Raw genomic sequence first — 24,635 nt, forward strand, 5'->3', positions numbered from 1 at the left:
CCTCCTCGTCCATCCTTGGGGACCCCTATCCCATGCTGTCCAGACCCCTGGCCTTCAGTTCCTCCAGCACGAAGAAACCTATAAGCTGCTCCTTCACGAACCTTCCATCTGCCACCCCCTCCCACCAAGCATCTACACATCTCTTCCTCTCAAGGCCACCCTGTGCCCTAGCAGGCTGGGTTCACCTGCTGAACATTCCCACAGCACCTATGCTTCCTGGGAGCCTCACCCAGCAGCTGTCTTCTCCTGCTGTCAGTCGGGGTTCTCTAGCAGGGCAGGGTCTCTGTCAGCTTCCTCATTAATACACTCCCTTATCTAACACCAAATATAGTCACAGTAGATTTGCTGGCTGGATAAGTAAATGAATATTTGACTAATTAACTATTTGATTAATTATCTAATTGATTAATTGATTGTTTTTTGTTTTGTTTTGTTTTTTTTTTTTTGAAGCAGAGTACAGGCTGATCTTGTACTCACAGCAATCCTCCTGAGGCAGGGGCTACAGGCCTGCACCACCATGCCCGGCTATCAATGAAAACAAGAAAGCTATGTTTAGTCAGATGTGGTGGCTCACACTTTTAATCTCAGTACTCTAGAGGCACCAGCAAGCAGACCTTTGTAAAGCTGAAGCCAGCCTGGTCCACATAGCAATCAGGGCTGCAGAGTACAACTCTGTCTCAAAAACACAAAACTCCAGACATATAAACACTTAAGGAGCAGACAGAAGGACCCAGAGTAAACACACAGCCACAGCATCTTGACTAATGTGTCAAAAACATAAACTAGAAGAAGGCCTCTTCAACAAACAGTGCAAGGAAAAATGAATATCTGTATCTCTTATCTGCAGAAAAATCCATCTGATTAAAGATATTTTTTTAAAAAGTAATTTATTTATTCTTATTTTATGTGCATTGATGTTTTGCCTGCATGTATCTCTGTGTGAGGGTGTCAGATCTTGGAGTTACAGACAGTTAACAGCTGCCATGTGGGTGCTGGGAATTGAACCCAGGTCCTCTGAAGAGCAGTCAGTGCTCTTAACCATAGAGCCATCTGTCCCGGTCCTATGATTAAAGATCTTAATATAAAATCCAAAACTCTGAAGCTGCTAGAGGCAAAAACCTGAAGGCCTACTAACAGTGTCCGAGACCCAGTGATCCTCATTTTCTGGTGAGAAGTAAGACAAAATAAAGGCTCTCGGAACACAGAACAACAACCAAGTCCTCTTTGTTTTCCAGCGTAGACACTGGTGAAGTAAATCTCAAACCAAGCTTCTCAAAACAATTTTACTCTCAACCTCAAACTAATTCATTCATTCCTTTTTTTTTTTTTTTTTTTTTTTTTGCAACAGGGTCTCATTATGTAGCCCTGGCTGTCCTAGAATACACTATTATAGACTAGGCTGGTCTCGAACTCACAGAGATCCCCCTGCTTCTGCCCCCCAAGTGCTGAGATTATAGGCATATGCCACCAAGCCCAGTTTGACATTCTTTTTAACAGATTTACTTGGGGATCATGTGGCTCTTGTGCAGGACTTGGGCTTGGTTCCCAGCATCCACGGGTGGTTTATGACATCCGTATTTCCAGTTCCGGGGGCTCCAGGACCCTCTTTCTCATCTCCACAGGCATCTATCAGAGACAGGGTTTCTCTGTAGCTTTGGTGCCTGTCTTGGAACTAGCTCTTGTAGACCAGGCTGTCCTCGAACTCACGGAGATCCGCCTGCCTCCTGAGTGCTGGAAGACCGACATGGTGCACATACACACATGCAGGCCAAACACTCACCATAGTTTTAAAGGTTCACGTTTATCATTTTTCTGTGTGTGCAGGTGCCTGCAGAGGCCACAGAGTTAGCGCATCTCCTGGAGCAAGAGTTACAGGGGACTGTGAGCCCCTGATGTGGGTGCTGGGAACTGAACTTGGGTCCTGCAGTTGGAGCAAGGGCTCTTCTTAACCACTGAGCCTCTCTCCGGCCCTCTTCTGAAGTTCTTAAACTAAGTCATGTTTTCTGCGTGGCATCTCAGGCTTGCCTCGAGGCTGGCACCCATGTGGACAGGGACACGGAGGCAAGGCTACAGAGTTAACTTTGACTGACAAATGGATGGTAGCTCAGGGTCCTGGCCAGTCAGACTGCGTGGAGCTGCCAGCCCCAGCGTGGCGTGGCAGTGATGGACAGGGGACAGCACAGATCCCTTAGCAGTGGTGCGGCGTCTGCGGCTGCCTCTGCTCCCAAGGCCTGTGGAGGAAGCCCCAGGGAGAGCACAATTCTATTCGGTGTTCAAACCATCAGCGGAAAAGTCAAAATCAAAGTGGGTGGAGCTATTTGGTTTTATAAAGGTTTAAAAACTGTTACACGACCAAACAGAACTTAAATGTAAAAATCTAAATTCAAGATAAAATATTTGGAGCATGCATCTCTATGAATGTGAGACACTTACACAAAAAAAAAATCACGTTAGTTTCACGGCAGCCTCAAGGCATTCCTGCAGGGTTATTAAATGTGTGCCATAAACATATATAGCCAAGCTCACGTGACTGGAGGATGCTTATCTTTGGAATTTCCTGACATGTGAGGGGTTAGGCCGAGGGCCGAAGTCTCGGCAGCTTATCTCTTGGGGGTTTTAGAGAAATGGAGAAAAGCAAAGGAAGGAGGCAGGTGAGGGAAGGGAGGAGGGAAAAGGACAGAGAGAAGAGGGGAAAAAAGGCATTTTCCTCAAACCAAGAATCAGCATCCCCTGGTGTGGCTCAGTTGGGGTGTGCTGATTGGCCAATGAAAACACAGTGACTTCAGTCTGCAAAGCCCCCAGACTGGCTGTGTAACCCCAAACCCTCCCGGCCTCGGGATCCTCCATCATTTCTTCAGTCTTGGCTTGGCTCTCCTGACTCAGAGAAGGCAGGACGTCTGCCAAATGCAGGGTAAACCGTTTTTCTTTCTCTAGGAGATAGAACCATAACAAAGAGCATACTTTTTTTTTTTAGGTGTAGAAAGTGAACACCTTGCCCTGCTCACCTCCGTTGTAGTATTTTAAACAGAATGAGGAGCCTAAAGTCAGACTGTTGAAACGCAGCTCATGTGATCGGATCTAAACTAGCCAAGACACATTTCAGTTTTGAACTGAAACAAAGTAATTTTAGCTGCTTAAACGGAAAATGCTAGAAGGCTGAAAACAGCAGACTGTAGCAAGGAGAAAAAAGATAACAAGAATAATGATTCACCAGGTTGAGCTGTCTGTCCAACCACGACATGGAGGAAAGATTGCCCCAGGGAGGGAGGAGGGAAGAGGGAGGGGCATCGCTCAGGGAAGAAGGAGGTAATGAAGGCAGCCAGGCTTTGGGGCTGGGCTGGAAAGGACTTAGAACTGGAGATGGAGGCTGAGGGTACGTGGCTCAGTGGAAGAACATGAATTTAACATGGAGAAGGCCCTGGGTTTAATCCCTGGCACCAAAGCCAGCTCCTCCTTCAACACAAACTAGAACAGCTGGGGAAGTGGCTGAGCAGTTCAGAGCAGCAGCTCTCGCAGAGAACTCGAGTTCTATTCCCCGGCACCCACAGCAGTTATCTCCAGCTCCAAAGGATCCAACACTCTCTTCTGGCCTCCACAGGCGCGCGCGCGCGCGCACACGCACACACACACACACAGTATTAATTTAATGAGACAAACAAACATACAAACCAACAATAACAAAAAACCAGGCTGGAGAGATGGCTCAGGTTAAGAGCATTTGGTGGTCTTTCCATACGATCTAAGTTCAATTACCAGCACTGACAGGGCTGGTTACAACCCTGTGCTTCTCTAGTTCCAGGGGCTCTGAAACCCTCTTTGGAGTTTGTGGGTTCTGGACATGCATGTGGTGCACAGACACACACACACACACACACACACACAGGCAAAACACCCATGTATATAATTTTTAAAAAATTTATTTTTATGTGCATGGGTCTTTGTTTTGCCTGCATATATATCTGTGTGAAGGTGTCAGATTCCCTAGAACTGGAGTTATAGACAGTTGTGAGCTGCCCTGTGGGTGCTGGGAATTGAACCCAGGTCCTTTGGAAGAGCAGCCAGCGTTCTTAACTGCTAAGCCACCTCTCCATCCCATATATGATTTTTTTTTAATTTAAAAGAATTTAAACAAACAAATGAACAACAACAACAGAACAAATACAGTGGGCTGGTAAAATGGCTCATAGAATCCCAGCACTTGGAAGGCAGAAGCAGGAGAATCTGAGTTTGAAATCAGCCTGGTCTACACAGTGAGTTCCAGGACAGCCAGGCTACATTGTGGGGGTTCCTACAAGTAGAAATATTATCCAAGTGAGGTAAAAAGAAACTTGGGCTGGGCAGTAGTGGTTCACACCTGTAATCCCAGCACTCAAGAGACAGAGGCAAGGAGATCTCTGTGAGTTCAAGGCCAGCCTGGTCTACAGACCTAGTTCTAGGACAGGCTCCAAAGCTACACAGGGAAACCCTGTCTCAAAAAACCAAAAAAAAAAAAAAAAAAAAAAAAAAAGAAGAAGAAGAACAACAACAAGAACAACAAACAACAAGAAGAAATTCGGTTCAGCACGAAGTAGCCAGCTCAGGTTCAAAAGTTCTAGAGTCTGACCCCAGGCAGTTTATTTTAGACATATGTAAGTAGAGTATAATTTTGGGAAAAAAGTTTCCTGAAACAATTATATCAACCCCGAGAGCACAATAAAGCTTAAAGTGTGACTACATCAAAACTCTCCTGCAAAGTACAGGTGACCTCTACAATGAAGATGGGTTCTATGGCTTAAGGGCCCAGGATCTGGTGTGGTCTCTGACCCACATAGCACAGAGGTCAGCAGGCTATGAAGTGCATGAGACACCTTTACTATGGCAGGGTTGGTTCCATTGACTGAGAAACAAAGCCAAAGATAAAGGGAGGGAGAGTCTGGGCTAAACATTCTGGGGGGTTTGGGTGAGGCCTGGCCCTACAAACAGCATCGCTCCCAGCTTCTGGGTGGAAAACATGTGTACACATCCTTTCTGTTGAGGAGACAAGCTATGTGCTTAACATTCCTAGTGTTTCCAGTGCACAAAATAATGAAACCCTGCCTGCTAAAAGTAAAAATAAAAATAAAAATTTTAAAAAGGCTCTCAGGTGATGGCGCTCGCTGCCACATCTGACGGCCAGAGTTTGGTCCTCAGAATCCGGATGGCGGAAGGAGGGAAGCTACTCCTACAGGTTGTTCTCTGACCTCCACGTGTGTACCATGGCCTGTGCATGTGTGTGCAGACACAGATACGCTGTAAATAAAACTGAACAAACCACCCAAGTGTAGCTCCGCCTCATTTGTGGAACACCGGAACAAAAATCTTCAAATATGAGCAAACTGAATTCACTCGTTCGCTAAAACAGGAGCAGACTGGGACTTCATTCCCCACATGGCAGAATGGCGTGATCTGAAAGGGAATTCCCTCGTGGGCTCATGTGCTTGGACTTGGTCCCCAACTGGTAGTGCTGTCTGGGGAGGCTTAGCAGGTGTGGCCTTGCTGGAGGAGGTGTGTCACGAGGTGGGCTTTGAGAGTCCACAGCCTCTCCCTATTCCCAGTCTGCATCTGAAAATGTGAGCTCTTGCCAGTTCGCTGTGGCACACACCTTTAATCCCAGCACTTGGGAGGCAGAGGCAGGAATCTCTGAGTTAGAGGACAGCCTGGTCTACAGAATGAGTTCCAGGACAGCCAAGGCTGTCTCAAAAAAAAAAAAAAAGCAAACAAAAGCAAAAGAAAACTCTTAGTAGGTTTTTATGGGCTGGAGACAGCCCCACTGGTAGACTGCTCGTCTGGCATGCAAGAGGCCCTAGGTTTGACCCTTAGAATCATGTAATGGTCCTGGTAGCACATGCTCTCAGTACTCAGGAAACAGACAAGACGATTAAAGTTCAACTTTATCATCTGCTACAGAGCAAATTCAAGGTCAGCCTGGGTTACGGGAGACGCAGTACCAAAAAACAAACAACAACAACAAAGGCCGGTAAGATGATTCAGAGGAGAAAGGCAATTGCCACGAAGTCGGACAACCCAAGTTCAGTCCCCAGAATTCACACTGTGGAAGACGAAAACTGACTACTAAGATTAGTCTTTCCTCTGCCACGTGCCTGTGCACACTGAATTCCACTGTCCCACAAAATAACAACAAATGTAAAAAATTTAAAAGAAGCTGGACGATGGTGGCACATGCCTTTAATCCCATATCTCTGTGAGTTTGAGGCCAGCCTGGTCTACAGAATGAGTTCTAGGACAGCCAGGGCTACACAGGCAAACCCTGGCTGGAAAAACTAAAACTAAAAAATAAGTAAAACAAGAATGAAGGGGCTGGAGAAATTGTCCAGCAGCACTGGCTGCTCTTCCAGAGGTCCTGAGTTCAATTCCCAGCAACCACGTGGTGGCTCACAGCCATCTGTAATGAGATCTGGTGCCCTCTTCTGGCCTGCAAGTAGGATACTGTATACATAATCAAATAAAACTTTTTTTTTAAAAAAAAAATCTTTAAGAAATTACCTATGAGCCGGGCGGTGGTGGCGCACGCCTTTAATCCCAGCACTCGGGAGGCAGAGGCAGGCGGATCTCTGTGAGTTCGAGACCAGCCTGGTCTACAAGAGCTAGTTCCAGGACAGGCTCCAAAGCTACAGAGAAACCCTGTCTCGAAAAAACCAAAAAAAAAAAAAAAAAAAAAAGAAAGAAATTACCTATGATACGATACTATCTTGATAACATAAGAACAGTGCAGGTAAGACAGTCTGACACTGAGCCACCGGAAGAATGCACCACCAAAAAAGTTAAGGGTAAAGTAAGGCTTGCAGAGAGAGGGGAATGGGGAGGGGGGCAGGGATTTAATTACATTAAAATTGTGACAAAGGAGCCAGGCATAGTGGTGCACGCTTTCAATCCCAGCATTTGGAAGGCAGAGGCAGGTGGATCTCTGTGAGTTTGAGGCCAGCCTGGTCTACAGAGTGAGTTTGAGGACAGCTAGGGATACACAGTGAGACTATATTTTGGGGGGATACAAAACAAAATACAAAAAACAAACAAACAGGAGGCTAAGAAGATTGTTCTTGCAGAGAACCTGAGTTCACCTGGCACCAGGCACGTAGGCCCACACAGACTATAACCCCAGCTCCCGGGGATTCAGTGTCTCTGCCCTTCAGGGACACCGGCACTCAGGCACACGCCTCCACAGGCATACGTCATTCACAATAGTTTTAAAATTGCAATAAAAATATTAAGTCATGTAGGAGGAAACAATACACATAATCCTAATTTAAAGCATGTATTAGGGGTATATGAAATATGACAGTAATAGAATATTTAGAAAAATATAATTATTATATATATATATCCAAGCACTGTAATTTATGCTATTAATCCCAGTACTCTGGGGAGGCAGAAGCAGATGAATCTCTGTGAGTTTGAGGCCAGCCTGGTCTATATAGTGAGCTCCAGAACAACCCAGACTACATAAAGAGACCCTGTCTAAAACACACACACACACACACACACACACACACACACACACACACACTTTAGAATATGCAAACTGTTTTCCTCTTGAAGAAAACAGAAAAAAAATCAGGTTATCTGCACCAAAAGCACCCTAGCTGACAAACAACACTGAGAGAATGCAGGCCACAAGTTCACTTCTGGAAACTGCCTCTCGGAGGAATTCTGGGAGGTGGGCAATGGATCCAAAGTAATATAATCAGATTTGAGATCAAGTTTTAAAAGTAAGACTGAAGGACTTCTTGCTAGGTTAGCCCTGGGTTAGTCTGGAGCACATGAAAAAGAAAATCCAAGAGAGTGAGTGACTAGCTCTTGGGTCAAGTGACTAAATAAAGGATGACGTCATTTAACAAGACATTTACTACGAGAGGAGATGGTTAGCGGTGGCCTGGAGTGACAACCACGTGGAGAGCCACGCAGTGCTGAATGCACACTTCTGAGACTGAGAGGAGCTCTCAAATACACTTGCTAGTGACACGCACAGGATGGGATGAGCCCATCAGGGAAGAAGTGTAGGGAGAGGACAGAGCCCTCGGTCCGAGCCTGGCAGGCGTAGGGACAGGTTAAGATACTAGGTACTGTTCTAACAGGGACAAGGAGCAAAGGAAAGACGGGAGAGCTGTCAGGGGGAGGTCTCACCTGGAAGAGCCTGACTCGGAAGCCAAATGAAGCCAGTGTTTCAAGATAGGATAATAAAATAGCTGCCCTCAATAACAAGAGACAGCATCGAAGAAAATGACAGAATATTGGCCATTGGAGTTACTGAGGCTGAGGCTGCTGGTGGCCCTGGGCAACAGTAGGCTGAGCATGAGTGGCCAAAGCCCAAGTGAAAAATGTCAAGCAAAATTAAGGGGCAGGTAAGGGAATAAAATAAGTCAGACACGGTGCTCACACCTGAACTCTCGGCACTTGGGAGATTACAGCAGGATGACCACAAGTTCGAGGCCTGCCTGAACTACAGCGTGAGTTCTATGGCAGCTTGGCCTACAAAGTAAGACCTGCAGAGAGGTCCAATTGGTGCACACAGACAAGCACTAGGGAAACCACGAATGTTAAGCACATAGCTTGTCTCCTCAACAGAAAGGATGTGTATGCATGTTTTCTACCCAGAAGACTGGGAGCGATGCTCTTAATAACCAGGTGACCTTTTCTATTTGTAGGGCCAGGCCTCACCCAAACCCCCCAGGAATGTTTAGCCCAGACTCTCCCTCCCTTTATCTTTGGCTTTGTTTCTCAGTCAATGGAACCAACCCAGCCATAGTAAAGATGTCTCATGCACTTCATAGCCTGCTGACCTCTGTGCTATGTGGGTCAGAGACCACACCAGATCCTGGGTCCTTAAGCCATAGACTCATCTTCATTGTAGAGGCCACCTGTACTTTGCAGGAGAGTTTAAGCTTTAAGCTTTATAGTGCTCTCGGGATTGACATAACTGTTACCAGGAAACTTCCCCACCCCCCCAAATTGTATTCTACTTAAATATGTCTAAAATAAACTGCTTGGGGTCAGACTCCAGAAGTTTGAATCTGCACCGGCTACTTTGTGCTGAACTGAATTTCTTTCTCAGCTCTGTGATTCATTTCTCTGCCGCCTGTAGAGCTTGCAGGGGCCCCTACAAAGACCTTGTCTCAACAACAGCAAACAACAAATATAGCTGGGAATGGTGGTGCACACCCTTAATCCCAGCATTTGGGAAGCAGGGGTATGTGTGAGTTCAAGACCAGACTCATCTACATTGAGAATTCCAGGACTACATACACAGACACTGTCTCAGAGAGAGAGAGAGAGAGAGAGAGAGAGAGAGAGAGAGAGAGAGAGAGAGAGAGAGAGAGAATGAGAATATCCCTAAAACCCAAAGAAAAGCCAAGTGGACATTGTAGTTCATCTATAGTCCCAAAACTTTGGAGGAACAGAAGAGGTCTCTGGGCCAAGCTGGGTCAATGAAAGACAAAGATTCATTTTGTCTCAAGAAATAAAGTGGAGAACAATCGAGGAAGAAAAAGACACCGAATGTCTGTTCTGGCCTCCACACCCATTCTGACCACACACACACACACACACACACACACACTCACTCTGAAAGAAAAAAAGGTAAACAAGGAAGCAGATAGCTTCACAAATGTTTTCACTTAACTTTTTGTGACAATTACAAGTTCTTATCACACCCGAAAAGTAATTTTGTTGTTTTGAGACAGGACCTCACTAAGTTGCTTACGCCAGCCTAGAACTTGCTATGTTGCACAGGCTGGCTTTGAACTTACGATCCTCCTGCCTCAAACTCCCAAGAGCTGGGATTATAGGCCTGTACCACTGTGTCTGCCTGCAGAGGAAAATATTTAGAAGCAAACATTCTTTTTGTCTATCTATCTATCTATCTATCATCTATCATCTATCTAGATATCTATCAATAGTCTGCCTACTTGTACGCCTGCACACAACACCAGAAGAGGGCACCAGATCTCATTACAGATAATTGTGAGCCACCATGTGGTTGCTGGGATTGACCTCAGGACCTCTGGAAGAGCAGTCAGCGGGCTCTTAACCACTGAGCCATCTCTCCAGCCCGAAAACTTCCTTTTGTGAGAACAAGAGCTAAACACATGAGTTACCACATTTCCAGGCCGATCAACAAGCTGCCTCACCCCATGAATACTTGACTGACTCTGAGCCCCAGGTGAACGAGACAGGGCAGTGGCAAAGGGACACAGGCAACAGCAGAGTCCTCTGGTGAGTACCTACCTGTGGTCAGCACTGGGTCTCTGCCTCCCAGTCCACAGTCTTCTATTCACAGAAGTAGGAGGCGGGGAGGAGGGCAGCGGTGGGGGAGGGGGAGGTAAAGAGGGCAGGGGAGGCAGGTTTCTCTTCTCTTTCCTGAAGCCAATGCCTGAGCTCCCTGGACTGCTGTCCTTGTCCCCTTCTCCTGCATGTTTGAACGTTCTGCGGGGCTTGGGAAGGGGGTTGATGAAAGGCTTCAGGGGACACTGCCTGGAGCCCGGGTATACACTCTCCTGGCCTTTACACTCCTCTGAAGCCTCAGGGCCTGGCTCCTTGTCCTCCAAGTGGTGGGCCCTGCGGCCAGCTGCGAAAGCACCCCCACTTCCAGGACTCTCGGGAATGTGTTGGTCCTCTTCTGCTTTGTCAGGCAGACAGTGTGGGGAATAACAAGTCCCCGGCAACTGGGGGTCCAAGCCAGCAGAGCCATCCTTCAAGGCCTTCTCCAGTCTCCTGACCTGTTTGAGCACGGAGAGGTGGTCACTCTGAAAACGCAAGTCACTGGGCTTCAGCTCGACACCTCGGCGCTGGCTGGGCTCCGGCTGCCCATCACTCTGCCTCAGGCCTGGACACCGGTCTGTGTCCTGACACGTGGTCCTTGCTGTCCTTCTGCTGTCATTTTCCAAGCTCTCTGTTTCAAGCCTCAACCCATTCTTTGTTCTGGTGATCTCGCTGCCTCTCCGCTCTACCCCGCAGGGTGGCAAGTAGTTCTCTTGGCCCTCTGTTGGCCTGGCAGGCTCAGGAGTGGGTGGCTCCTTCTTGCCTTCCCACTTGGATATCTTGTCCTTTATGCTGAGGGGCTGGGCTCGGGCTCGGGTGGATGGCCCAGGGTTCTGGACGCTGCCAGGCTGCTTCTTCGAGGGCCTGCTGGCCTCTTTAGCACCGAGGTCTGCAGCCGGGCCACTGATGATCATACTGGAGCCGAGCATGTCCACTCTTGCCTCCAGCATGAGGTTGTGGGGGTTCCTTGGGGGGCTCCTTCCCAAGGGCAGTGCTGGATTAGACTCTCGAGAAGGAACAGATCTCCCAAGTGGCCGCCTTCCAAGAACTTCCCCAGCCTTTGAACCCTCTGCCTTGACCCTGTACCAGAGAGACAAACAGAAGGTGAGTGGTCCTTATGTTACTGTTCTCAGCCAGTCCTGGACAGCAACCAGAACTCGGGTGGAAGTATTACATACTAACTGCCAACCACAGCACTGAAGCTATCGGTTCTCGCTGTTGCTGCTGTTTTCCTTTTTATGTGTATGGGTGTTTGCCTGCATGTATGTCTGTTAACCGTGTGTGCCTGGTGTCCATGGAGGTCAGAAGAGGGCTTCAGATTCCCTGGATCTGGAGTTAGAGATGGTCGCGGGCAACCATGAGGGCACTGGGAACTGAACTGGCTGGTCAGTGAGCCCTTGGGAACCACCTGTGTCTTTTTCCCCCAAGGCTGGTGTCATAAACTGCCACAGGCAGCTTTTCACAGGGTCTCAGGATCTTATGCTCACACAGTAGGTTCCTTACTAACTCAGCTACTTCCCACGCTGTAGACCAGGCTGGCCTCGATCTCAGAGATGCACCAGAGAGTGCCACCACTGCCCTGCCAAATCCTTCAATTTTCACCAACTACCCTGAGCTGGGGTGTGAAGCCATGATATCTCAGGACACTCTCTGGAGCATAAATCTCACTGAAATGGCTCTCCGTGAGAGAGGGCTTGTTTTGTCTACAGCTGTTTCCCTCGCTTCTAGAATAGCCCTGGCAGAGCAGGAGGCAATGAGTATCTGTTGCCTAAGTAAATGTATGAATCACCATGGAGAAGTAGATTTTTATACATGGCCTATACATGTACTGTCAAACATGGTCTCCACTGGCCAGTGGGGTTATCTGAACCTGAATCCGATGGAATGAAAGCTTCTCTCCTTTAGATGCCCCAGCTGCCAGCCAGCTAAGAACTTGCAAATCCCATGTGGGAGATGGCTCCTCAGTGGACAGACGAGGTTCTCGATGACTGCAGACAGCTCTGTCTAGAGAGCTGTGTGGAACGATGCACCTCTAAATAGGAGGTTAGCACCATAAGGATGCTCCAAACCCTTTAGGAAGGACCCATGTGAAGCACACTTACTGAGAATAAGAACGTATGTGTTTCAAAGTACAAACCATGCTTGCACAGTAGAGACTACAGTTAGGCATGGTGATGAGATGGGCGGGCTCAGTAAACAGACATGAAGCTAATGGGGCACATTTCCTGAGTTTATACACATCTGACTGTATAGAGACTGAGAAACTCCAGCTAAAGTTCAGTGAGGGATGAACAGCTAGCAGCTGCATTCGTCCTCTTACGATAACTTTCCATCCCAGAGACCAAGAGTTGTTTATATAAGACCTCTCCCTTAGTGACGTCATCGGCTCACAAATTATGCTGCTGATCTTGGTTGCACAGTATAAAGTTTAAGCTTGTGAGAACGCAAACACACTTTCCATGGCTATCAAAGCAGAAGGTCTTTCTGAAAACAACAATTAGGATCCATAAGAGTACAAAGGAAGGGACTGGGGAGATGGCTCAAAGGTTAAGGGCACTGGCTGCTCTTCCAGAGGTCCTGAGTTCAATTCCCAGCAACCATATAGTGGCTCACAACCATCTGTAATTTGATTTGGTTCCCTCTTCTGGCATGCAGACAGAACACTGTATAAATAATAAATAATTAATTTTTTTAAAAAAGAGCACAAAAGAAAATAGTATTTATTTGATTTTTACTTTATGTGTGTTTTGCCGCATATATGTATGTGTGTCACATGTATGCCTGGTGTACATGGGGGCCAGAAGAGGGCGCTGCACCCCTCAGAACCGGAATTACAGATGGTTGTGAGCTGCCCTGTGGGTGTTGGGAGCTGAACCTGGGTCTTCTATAAGAGTTTTAAGAACTCTTAACCTCTAAGCCACCTCTCCATCCCTGAAAAAAATAATTGTTCTAATTGTCCTCAAGACAGTGGCATGAACCTCATTTCTAGGCAGGATCACAGTCCATTGCTGTTTTCCTAAGAACTGAAAAGGCAGAACTTACAGCTTCTTTTCTCATGGCAAGATGGAAGCAGAGGACAGATGCGTGAAACATGACCATCCAGATTAGTGCGAGCTGCCGACAGTACAGATCGCCACAAACCACTCAGTCATGTACAGCACTAGACAACACTGGTAATAGATAAACATATGCGCTTTGGAGGCACAAGGGCTTGGGTTTGAGTCCTTACTGTGTTTTTATTTCTCACTGTAGAGACTGAACCCAGGGATCTGAGAATGTGGGGTGGGCTCTACCACCGAGCTATATCCATAGTCCTGTTTTCTTCTTCTTCTACAGGTAGCAATATTATCTCCCTTCTTTAGACTAGAGCTTTTTGAGTATAGAAGCCAAACTGCTTTTGTTTGTTCCTGGTATAAGGTAGGTTTTCAATACATAATGTTTGATAAGTTACTAGATTAATAAATATATTATGCCCAAGGTATTCAACTGGTGGCAACTGTGACCACTGCAGTATTCCTTTAAGATCCCAAACACCTGGAATGACTGAACAGTACCTGAAGAAGAGAGACTGGCTTGTCAGAAAAACATGCTATATTTATTGAGGTCAAGCAAGAGGGCTAAAGGATGGACACTGCAGACAGTGTCTTCTCCACAGACTCTGTTACCCATGGGTATCTGGAGTTCCTGTTTCTAGGATTCTAGCATCTGGGCCACAGAGCTGTGATAAGTTTAGCGATAACAGAACATGAGCAGTATGGGGAAAAGGCTACCTGCTTACAGAAGATGGGAAGGGTGGACTACGTGGACAGCTACGGCTGCAAAGCTGCAGGTTCAGAGATGAGGGAGAAACCCGTGAGTCTATTAGCTAGAAAAATATGCCCTGGCTTGGAAGGCAACGCTCCCTCAGGCACTGGGAGAGTCACAACACCCCCTCAGCAATACCCAGACACTCTCAACCACTTCCTCTCACCCGTCTCTAATGAAGGCAGTTCAAGGAGAAGCTCAGGAGAGGGATACCCCTTAGTCAAGGAAGGGGGTGAAAAACTATTTGGTTCCTACATTGTTAGGGAGGAAGGAAGGTGACCGAGCTTGCTCACCCTCCACACCTTCAGGGTACATGCAAAGGGAGGCTCTTACTTGTGGGCCAATCTGTAGCTCAGAGTTCCAGTCCAGTTGTGGCTGCCTGTGGCCTGCCTGCACACTGTCACCATGTCAGCATCGAGAGAGGCTCCAGGTGGCCTAGAGGAACAGGGACACACACTCAGCGAGTCACATGGGCCACTTCCCTCAGAAGGAAGCAGGTATTACCACCCCGCTCCACAGTGTTTTATATCTCTAGGAGATTCTGCCCAGAATTGGAGGTGGCAAGAAGATACCATTCAGAAACCCTGTCCCAGGAGGATGATGTCATATGATCCCCTCAGGCTTTCAACGTTTCTACCCTTTCTTCAAGGCTAATAACCTGCCAGGCAACAGTGTGGATATTCAATGTCCTGGCTTAGGACTTCCCCAAAGAAATTAAAGGGCTGTGTTCCAAGACATGCTTATAGATGTTAGGTACCAGGAGGGAAAGGCCAGAGACATAAATAAATACATGTGGTGGTCTGAATGAGAACAACTCCCATTGGCTCATATAGCTGCCCGTTTACTCCCCCGCTGGTGGACTGTTCAGAAGGATTAGGAGGTGTCTCCTTGTCAGAGGGTGAGTTCTGCAGTGGACTGTAAGGTTTCAAAGCCCAAGCCAGGCTCAGTCTTTCTCTCTCTCTCTGGCTGTGCCTGGGGACTGGGATGGAAATTCTCAGCTCCTGTTCTAGCACTGTTCATATCACCACACGCCCTGCCACGATGATTGTGAACTAAGCTTCTGAAATTGTAAGCAAGGCCCCAAATAAATGCTTTCCTTTATAAGAGCTGGTCACAGCCAAGCGGTGGCACACGCCTTTAAACCCAGTACTTGGGAGGCAGAGGCAGGCGGAGCTCTGTGAGTTAGAGGCCAGCCAGGCCTACAGAGTGAGGCCAGGACAGCTGGGGTGTGTGCGTGTGTGTGACACAGTGCAACTCTGTCTCGAGAAACCAAAAAAAGACTTGATCATGGTGTCTCTTTACAGACAAGACAATAAATAAGCAAATTTAATTAATTTTAACATAAAAATATGTGAACTACAGTACCCATGGACCACACATTATAAAGAGGAAGACATGCATGCATGGTCAGGTGAGACGGCTCTGGTGACCTGAGTCAGTCTCTGGAGCCTACGTGGCAGAAGGAAGAGCAAACTCCTACAAGCTGTCCTCTGACCTCTACGTGAGCACGCATGCACACACAAATAAACAGATGTCTACAAAATTGTTTTTAAGAGGAAGAAGGCAGGGAGGGACCCATGAGCTGAACAATGCCTGGAGCTGCCAAAGCCACCAAACTTGGTGTTTGGGGAGGGCTGGAGCCTCGGCCGCCCAGGGGCCTAGCTATCACTTTACAGCAAGCCAGCACCATACATTCTGGAGTAAATCTGTGGTGTAACTGAGCCCAGGTCTCCAGTGAAGCCAGGCGCTTGCCCCTACCCATCCCATGGTGGAGGGGAGCCCTGAAAGGCCTTTCGGGGACAGGAAGGAACTCATTGTCCCTCTCACAACACTCACACAGCTGAAGCTTTTGGAGCCTCTCCATGTGGCTGGGCCCACAGACACTGCCTTTCTGTCCTTGTCTGGCAGATAGCCACATGGAGCATGGGGGAGGGGAGAGCAGTCACGCTTCACCCCGTCATCACCCCCCCCCCCCCACAGCCTGCACTCTGGCTCCACAGACCAAACCCCCACCATGCAACCTTGCTCCACGGGAGCCAGACAGTTCTCCGTCTTTTTTCTTTCAGGCTCGTGCCAAGCTGTGTGCAGGATGCTCTAGAGGATGCAAAGTTGAGTGAGGCTGTCTCCATCCCCGAGAAGCACACCAGGACGGCGCCTGGGCTGCACTCGGCTCCTGCATAGCTCTCCACACAAAGGAAGCAGAGTCACCAACACCCTCCTATGGGGTGCTCCCAGGTAGCTTTAGTCTCAAACAGGCGACACTAAGTGAGCTCACTTCCCATCCTAGTCCTAAATTCCTGGGCTCAGGGGAGCAGATGGCATATTCTGGAGCCACAGTCCAAGAGTAAGTTCAAACCGGCAGCAGAGGCTGGAAGTGGAGAGGCAGAGAAGACAGGCGATGCCTCATTCACAGATATGGACTATGCTGCTCTCATTCGTTGTTTTTGTTTTCCTTTTTTTTTTTTAAATCCCTGATGATTAAAATAGGCTGCCTAGATGTCTCCGTGGGTGAAGGTACTCACTGCCAAGCCTGACAATCTGAATTTGATCACCAGAATCCACATGGTAAGAGAAAACTGACTCACACAATCTCCTCCCCTTACCTCTACAGTCGTGCTATGGCGCACACACACACACACACACACACACACACACGTTCTTAAAAAAAAAAATCCAAGCTGGAGAGACGGCTCAGTGGCTTCCTTTAGGACGGACTGCAGTCCCAAACAGCCGCATCAGGAGGCTCACAACCACCTATAACTTCAGCTCCGTGGGCTTTGACATCCCTCTGGTCTCCACTGTCACCTGCACACACATGGTTTATACTCGCACATAGACAGGGTTTCTTTGTGTAGCCCAGGCTGTCCTGGAACTCACTCTGTGGACCAGGCTGGCCTCAAACTCAGAGATCCTCCTGCCTCTGCCTCCCAAATCTTAGGACTAAAGGTGTGCGTCACTACTACCTGGTCACATAAAAACAATCTGAAAAAAGTAAAATAATTAATAAGATGACAAGTCTAGCCTTATTTGGGGGCTTCACTGTCACTCTGTAAGTCGGGGAGACAGTCTGCTCCCCTAGTGTGCTGTCCTGGGGGTCTCACCCAGTAAACCTGGGGACATCTCTGATGCACCAAAACCAACTGTCTGTGGGCTGGCCTCCAATCTAATATGATAAATAATAGTACTTAGATGATTTTCACACAAGTGAGGACTCATTTCCCCTTGGGCAATTTGGCCTTGTGATTCAGACTGCTGACCAAGAGGTATAATGAAAGAATATTAGTAACACATTTCCTCATCCAACTGTTTCCTATAAAAGCAGAACTTCCTATTAACCAGATGGGCTTAATTAGTACTATTTTTGTTTTCTGAAACAGGGTGTGTGTGCGCATATGTGTGCATATATATATATGTATATATATATATATATATATGTATGTGTGTATGTACATGTATGTGTGTGTGAGGCTGACTTAGAATTTATGGCAATTCTGCCTCAGACTGGCATTACAGAAGTATACCACCATCTCCAGCTATTAAAAAATTTAATAACCCTAAAACGGTCTATACAAATTTGAAGCAAGAAGATAGATACATGAGAGTTTATACAATTTTTTAAAGATTTCATTTACTCTTATATGTTTGGGTGTTTTGCCTGAAGGTATGTCTGTGTCCCGTGTGTGTCTGGCGCCTACAGAGATGAGAAGGGAGTTGGGGAGACCCTCTGGAACAGCTGCTTGTGAAACTTCCACATGGCGCTGAGGACCACACTGTGCCCTCTGCAAGGGCCAGTGCCTAGCTGCCAACACCTCTCCCGTCACTGCTGCACTTCCAAAGCATTCTTTTTCAGCAGGGCGATGGTGGCGCTCGGGGGGCAAAGGCAAGAGGATCTCTGTGAGTTCGAGGCCAGCCTGGTCTACAGAGTGAGTTCTGAGACAGGCTCCGAAGCTATAGAGAAACCCTGTCTCAAAAAAAAAAAAAAAGGCATTCTTTTTTTTCAATCCCTTTAAACATACCCACTAAAGCTTACAGTCCAGTTAAAACCCCCCACATACCAGTAAAGGGAACAGTCCTCCATTCTCCTCCATTGCTGGTAGAGTGCGAACTGGCTTTGGATTTCAGTATGGTGATTTCTCAGAAAAATTAGGAAACAACCTTCCTCAAGACCCAGCAATAGCACTTTTGGGTATATATCCAAAGCATGCTCACAAGAACACATGCTCAACTATGTTCATAGCAGCATTATTTATCATAGCAGCCAGAACCTGGAAATAACCTAAATGCCCCCTGAACGAAGAATGGATAAGGAAAATGTGGTACATTTACACAGTGGAGTACTACACAGCAGAAAAAAATAACATCTTGAAATTTGCAGGCAAATGGATGGATCTAGAGAACATAATTTGGAGTGAGGTAATCCAGAACAAGAAAGTTAAATATCATATTACTCACTCATAAGTGGTTTTTAAACGTAGAGAAAACCAGCCTACAATCCATAATCCCAGAGAATCTAGACAACAATGAGGACCCTAAGAGAGACATACATGGATCTAATCTACATGGGTAGTAGAAAAAGACAAGATCTCCTGAGTAAATTGCCTGGGAGCATGGGGACCATGGGAGAGGGTTGAAGGAGAGGGGAAAAGAAGGGAGAAATGTAGAGCTCAATAAAAATCAACTAAAAAAGGGGGGAAAAAATCCCTCCCCACATACTAGCTTTCTCTTTGTAAGGGGAAAACAATTAATTATAAAACAATGCCTCTAAGGAGCCTGCAGCCTGTACTTTCAGAGGAGGGGAGCCTTCAGGGCCTGGGCACAGGGCACTGTCCTTGTAGCTCAGCTCCACCTGACTTTCTGCCTCTGTCCTCCTCAGGGACTAGGGAAGTGGATCTGCTCGGGCATTAATTATTTATTTATGATTTGAATAAGTTGCTTTTGAATTTCATCATTGAGCATATTAGTTTTTTTAAGATATATTTTATTTTTACTTTTGTGCATGTGTGTGTGTCTGTATGTGGGTATGTGTACATGCATGCTGGTGCCCACAGAGGCCGGAAGCATTCGATTCCCGAAGCTGGAACTACAGGTGGCTGTGAGATGTCTTAAGAGCCCTGGCTGCTCTTCTAGAGGACCGGGTTTCGATTCCCAGCATCCATAAGATGACTTACGACCATCTGTCCTCCAGATGAATTCCTTGTCGGCTTCTGTGGTTGCCAGGCACGAGGGTGTTCCACAGAAATACATACGGGTAAAACACCCATACTCACGAGGTAAAATAATTAAAAATATAATCAATAAAGGATGCTTACTTCAGCGGGAATAAAGGAAAACAGGGCATCTTCTGATCTTAAGTTGGCATATTATTTCTGTGGCACGATATCAATATAACTTGATTTCTAAAATGGTCATACTTGGGCTGGCTGGATGGCTAAGCAGTTAATGCTAGACTTTTATTTTTGAGACAGGGCTTCTTAATGCTAGGATTTACAGAGTAAATTTATTACTTATTAGTATTTTCACATATGGAAGAAGATGGGGGAATCTGCACCCCAGGATACTCCTAGAGTGGCTGTGCACTGCCTCACAAGGACCTGGGGTAATGCGTGACAACCTCTCTGTATAAGAAGTTCCCCATACAACCATGGCTCAGAGATGTTTGGGGAGAAAGAGCTGCATCTGTCTGTATTAAATGTACATGTTCTTAAAAATTAAATTTACCTTTTGTGTGTGTGTAGCACCGCAGTTATGTGGAGATCAGAGGACTGATCTTCTACCAAGTGGGTTCAGGGGATCGAATTAAGGTCACTCACTAGACCTCATTTTGTTTCTGAGACAGGAAAAGTTTATCTCAAACGTCTATCCTCCTGCCTCCACCTCTCCACCCACTGCAAGGGCTGTCCATTGATCTTGAACTGTAACCTATTAATAAGGTTTAGTTTGAGGCAAAACAAGTCTTTTTTCTCCTTAAATACTTATCCTCTGAGGTATTTGCTATTGCAATGATTGTTCTGTCTCTTTAAGAGTCAAGCCACGCCCACTCCCTCCCCCATCCGCTGAGGCAGGCTGATCTTCAGCTTCCAGCCCGAGATCTCTCTTTTCTGCCTTACTCTCAGAGAGGCAGCTTCTGCCTGTCTCCCCATTTCTCTCCTTCACCCACTTTTGTCTCTCTCTCCTCTCTCTCTGCTCTTCTCCCCTTCTCCCTTCCCCTTCCATAATCCCTTGAATAAATATCCAACCTCACTCTGCATGGCATGCCTATCCATGTCTCTGTCTCTTGCCTGCCTGCCTCGCATCTCCTTGCCTGGGACCAGCCACCGCTCGGGGAGCAACAGCCATCTCTGCTGCCTACTGTCTGGAACTGGCTGCTCTCAGGGCCTGCTGCCTGCCACCACATGGCCCCGTTACCACTGCTTGGGGATCCTGCAGCATTTTTAATTTTTCCATTACAGCTATAGCAATGGAGGGTCACAGCTCCCCATGCTGGCTTCGATATCAAGGCTCCTTTCAGGTCAGGAGTATAAGCCCAGCCACATCAACACTGCCCATGGCTATGAATGCTCAGTCACTGACAAGATTTTCTTTCAGCCATCTAATTGGTACTTTTCTAACTGACACCTGCTGGTCTGACGTGTGATGATGCCCTGGGAGCTATGGCTAGCCTGGCCTGAAAATGGACCACACTTGGTGCTGATGAGGCCACAGCAAGTCAAGATGTTGCCTTCTCTCTCTCCCGAGTGCAGGGAGGGTTCTCTCACATCTGCAGAACATTCTTACATACAGAGATGTATTTGGTCACGTTAGGAACATGGAAAGGCATTTTTCTCTTGATGACATTTGGAAACCACATTTCATTCACCTCTTCCATTGGCACCGTGGAAATGTGCCCATGTTTCCTTCAGGCTCACTATTCCACGAGAAGAGTAGTAGAAAATAGATGTGTTCTTCCGCCGGCTCCTTGCATAGGAACACTGAATTACAGGGTGAGGAGATTTATGAGCTCAGTCCCCCTCCCTCAAGGTCCCTAACTACTAGTGTTGTCGCTGATGAAGTCCGTGCGTGTCATAATCAATGAAGTAGAAGCTATGGAGCTGAAGGCTGGCAGCACATCTGGTAATTCCAGAATCTGTGAGGTGGAAGTGGGAAAATCAGGAAGCAAAGGACTGTCTCAGTTATCTAATGGCTTCGATGCTAACCTGGGCCATATAAGATCTCATATAAACAATACAATTAAAAAATAGGAACTATGGAACATATTAAAATGTGACTTCATAGTCTTAATTCAGATTCCTATTTGTGTGTGCTGGGGATTGAAACCAGGGACTGACATGCATTGAGGATGCGCTCCATGCTGAGCTTCATCCCCAACTTCCATTTTGTTTGCTTTCAAATAAAGAGTAGTGCAGGGCTGGAGAGATGGCTCAGTGTTAAGAGCCCTGGCTGCTCTTCCAGAGGACCCGGATTTGATTCCCAGCACCCACATGGAGGCTCACAGCTGTCTGTAACTTCAGCCGAGGGGACCTGATGCCCTCTTCTGGCCTCCAAGAGCCCTGGGCACACATGTGGTGTACAGACGCACCCACGCACATAACCACGTTTCATTCTCCTCTCTCATTAGCAATGTCATCAGACAAAACACCCATGCACATAAAATAAGACGCACATAGAATTTTTAAATAAAAGATACACTTCCTCTTGTTTCTTTTGTATACTGTAGGTTACCAAACTTGTTAGATTTAGGTTCTAACTTTGTTGAATTGCTCAATATTTAAACTGTTCTTGCTTCTCTCTGTTCTCAGCTATGAAAAATTATTTTTATTGCTAATTTCTGCAGAAATCAATGCTTCATCATTTATCTGAAGAGGAAATGAATCTCCAAAAATTCAGCCACTTGCTTAAATTCCTAACTCACATGTGATGGAAGCAGGAAAGCAGCTGCGCTTCAAATGCACACTAGTGCTTCCTCTGCAGGGTCAGTGTGCCCCCGCAGTCCTCACCCCTGGCCTCAGTCACCTGTGCTCAGATGTGGTAAGTTATTCTAAACGTTAACTGAAAACCGATAGGTGAAAAAGATTTGTAATTTTTTTCCTCCAGGACATGGTCTCACTGTGTAACTCTGGCTGCCCTGGAACTCATTCTGTAGACCAGGCTGGCCTCGAACTCACAGAGACCCGCCTGCCTTTGCGTCCTGAGTGCTGGGATGAAAGGTGTGCGCCACCATATACAGCTGATTTGCAAATTTTACATGTGTGCTGTTTGAGTAGCGTGAGGACATCTCATGCTGCCCTGTTCCATCCAACCAGGTGGGAGTCACTCCTTGTCCAGCAGTGCATGCTGTGTTGGAGTAAACATGCTGGTTGCAAAGACAGCATGGGTCACGATACCACATGTGGTCAAGCCCTTGAAGAGCACCTAATACCACAGAAGGCCCACATCACTTACCTCTCGGCACACAGGCCCTGCACCCTCGCTGTCATCACTACAAGGATGAGCACGATCCAGCAAGACATTCTGAGACTTAGTTTACATACCTTTATTCCCATGATGATTATGTTGTCCTGTTCGATTGCACTATTACTAAATGTTCCTACTTTACTAGTTATTATTGTTAACCTCGTCCTGAAGGACCTTTTTTGTATCACACTGAGTTTTGCAACACTTATTCATTAAGAGAGTTGGAGAAACCAGGCGGTGGTGGCACATGCCTTTAATCCCAGCAGTCAGGAGGCAGAGGCAGGCCGATCTCTGTGAGTTTGGGGCTACACAGTGAAATCTTATCTCAGAGGGGTGGGTGATGAGAACAGCTCAGTTCAGGTTCAGGTCCCAGCATCCATGATGAACAGTTCAGAGACACCTACAACTCTAGCTTGAGGAGGGACCTGAGACCATGGCTCTAATAAACACCTGAACTCACATACACATATGTATATACACACATACACAAACTCAAAAGGAATAAAATATTTTCAAAAGGGAGCCGGGGAAAGGACTAAATTTTTAATGGATCTATCTTTTTATAGCTCTATAACTGTATATTTCTATACTTTGGGAATCTATCCTAAGAAATAATTCTAAAGGCAGAAAAAAATGTATGAATGATGTTTATAGCTATTATTTTTTTTTGTTGTTTTTTTTTGTTTGTTTGTTTTTCGAGACAGGGTTTCTCTGCGGCTTTGGAGCCTGTCCTGGAACTAGCTCTGTAGACCAGGCTGGTCTTATAGCTATTATTTATAATGCTGAAAACTAAAAACAACTCAAATGTAAAATAATGTATCTAGTCAATGGAATATTATAAAGTAAACTGTATTTCAGAAGACCATGATTCTGGGACAGGAAAGATGGCTCAGTGGTTAAGAGCATTTTCAGATCTGAATCTGAATCCCAAAATGGGTCCCAGCACCCATTTAACAAGCCAGGCATGGTTTTGAATTTGTCTTTAATGCTTGTGCTGAGGGGAGAGGGAGAACCAGGACAACTTCTGGGACATAATGGCTACCAGCCTCATAAAACAACGTGAGATCCAGATGCAGGAAGAGACCCTGCCTCAAAGGAATACGGCAGAAAGCAATGGGACACTTGACACCTTCCTCTGGCTCTGTGGATATGCACAGGTACATCTCCACACATGTGTGTGCATACATCACTCACACACACACACACACACACACACACACACTTTCTCTTCTCCTAAGAAGCGTGTTCAAACGCTCTGTCAGAGGTTCCAAGAAAACAGGTAAAAACAGGTGCCATCCCGCCACCAGACCACCAGATGCCCTGGGTGATCGTGGATATAACGAAAGGAACCAGTTCACTGAGGCCAGCACGCCCAGCAACTCCATCCCCATCATATCTGCTACCTCCCATCAGGCCTTTTTCTGGGGATACTGAACACTTGAAGATTTATGCCAAATGCAAACAGTAGGAGAACAGCAAACAAACAAACAAAGCAAAAGACAATGAGGCTTGGTGCCAAGCACTACCTTAGTTGTCTGTCTGGGGCTGAGGCCCGGGGTGGAGGAGGGGTTCCTCTGTCCATGCCAGCATGCCTGTGGAGCCCAGTGCCAACTGATCCCTCTACCACACAAGTGCTGACCTACAGCTCAGGGATCAGAGCAGAAGAGGGGCCGGAAAGACCGAGAGCCACAGGAACAGGCTTGCTGTGAGATTTTATCGCCCACAAATGTTAGAGAAGCCCTGTCCATGAGGTCTCACTGACATGGCTGCCTGAACAAGGACACCACCAAGACAGACTTTTTAATGGGCTACTGGACACCTGAGCAGCGCAACGGAATAGGGGTTCGCTGCAATCACCCTGGGGTCGGGGCTGTCAGCTGATGGTAGAACACACACTTAGCACTCATGAGGCCTTGGCTTTAACCTCCAGCACCAAGAGAAAAGGGAATTCTATAAAACTGGATGCTCCTTCAGCCCTGGGCAACTTTGGAGGATAGCCAGTCGGAAATCTACAGCAGGAGGCAAGAACTAGTTTCAGCACAGAGCCTCAGCTGGGGCTTGGCTGTAGCCTCTGAAGGACCAGAAGT

General features: G+C 46.8%; 1 protein-coding gene across 2 annotated transcripts in view; it reads right to left on the reverse strand.

Annotated features, from left to right (window-relative positions):
* Window positions 1-24,635, reverse strand: part of LOC121435559 (DENN domain-containing protein 2A) — a 96,632-nt gene that overhangs the window by 49,625 nt on the left and 22,372 nt on the right. The window contains exons 2-3 of one of the 2 annotated variants that reach the window (XM_041634993.1): window positions 14,431-14,532; window positions 10,261-11,373 (exon numbers count right to left, since the gene is read on the reverse strand). The exons of the other annotated variant lie outside the window; for it this stretch is intronic. Of the exons in view, the coding sequence (XP_041490927.1) occupies window positions 10,261-11,373; window positions 14,431-14,504 (1,187 nt within the window). The 5' untranslated portion in view covers window positions 14,505-14,532. The remainder of the gene's footprint in view (window positions 1-10,260; window positions 11,374-14,430; window positions 14,533-24,635) is intronic. 2 annotated transcript variants of the gene reach the window in all.

Source organism: Microtus oregoni, unplaced genomic scaffold, assembly GCF_018167655.1.
Source record: "Microtus oregoni isolate MIOR12 unplaced genomic scaffold, Mior012 000046F_ref0000063, whole genome shotgun sequence".
Lineage (NCBI taxonomy): Eukaryota > Metazoa > Chordata > Mammalia > Rodentia > Cricetidae > Microtus > Microtus oregoni.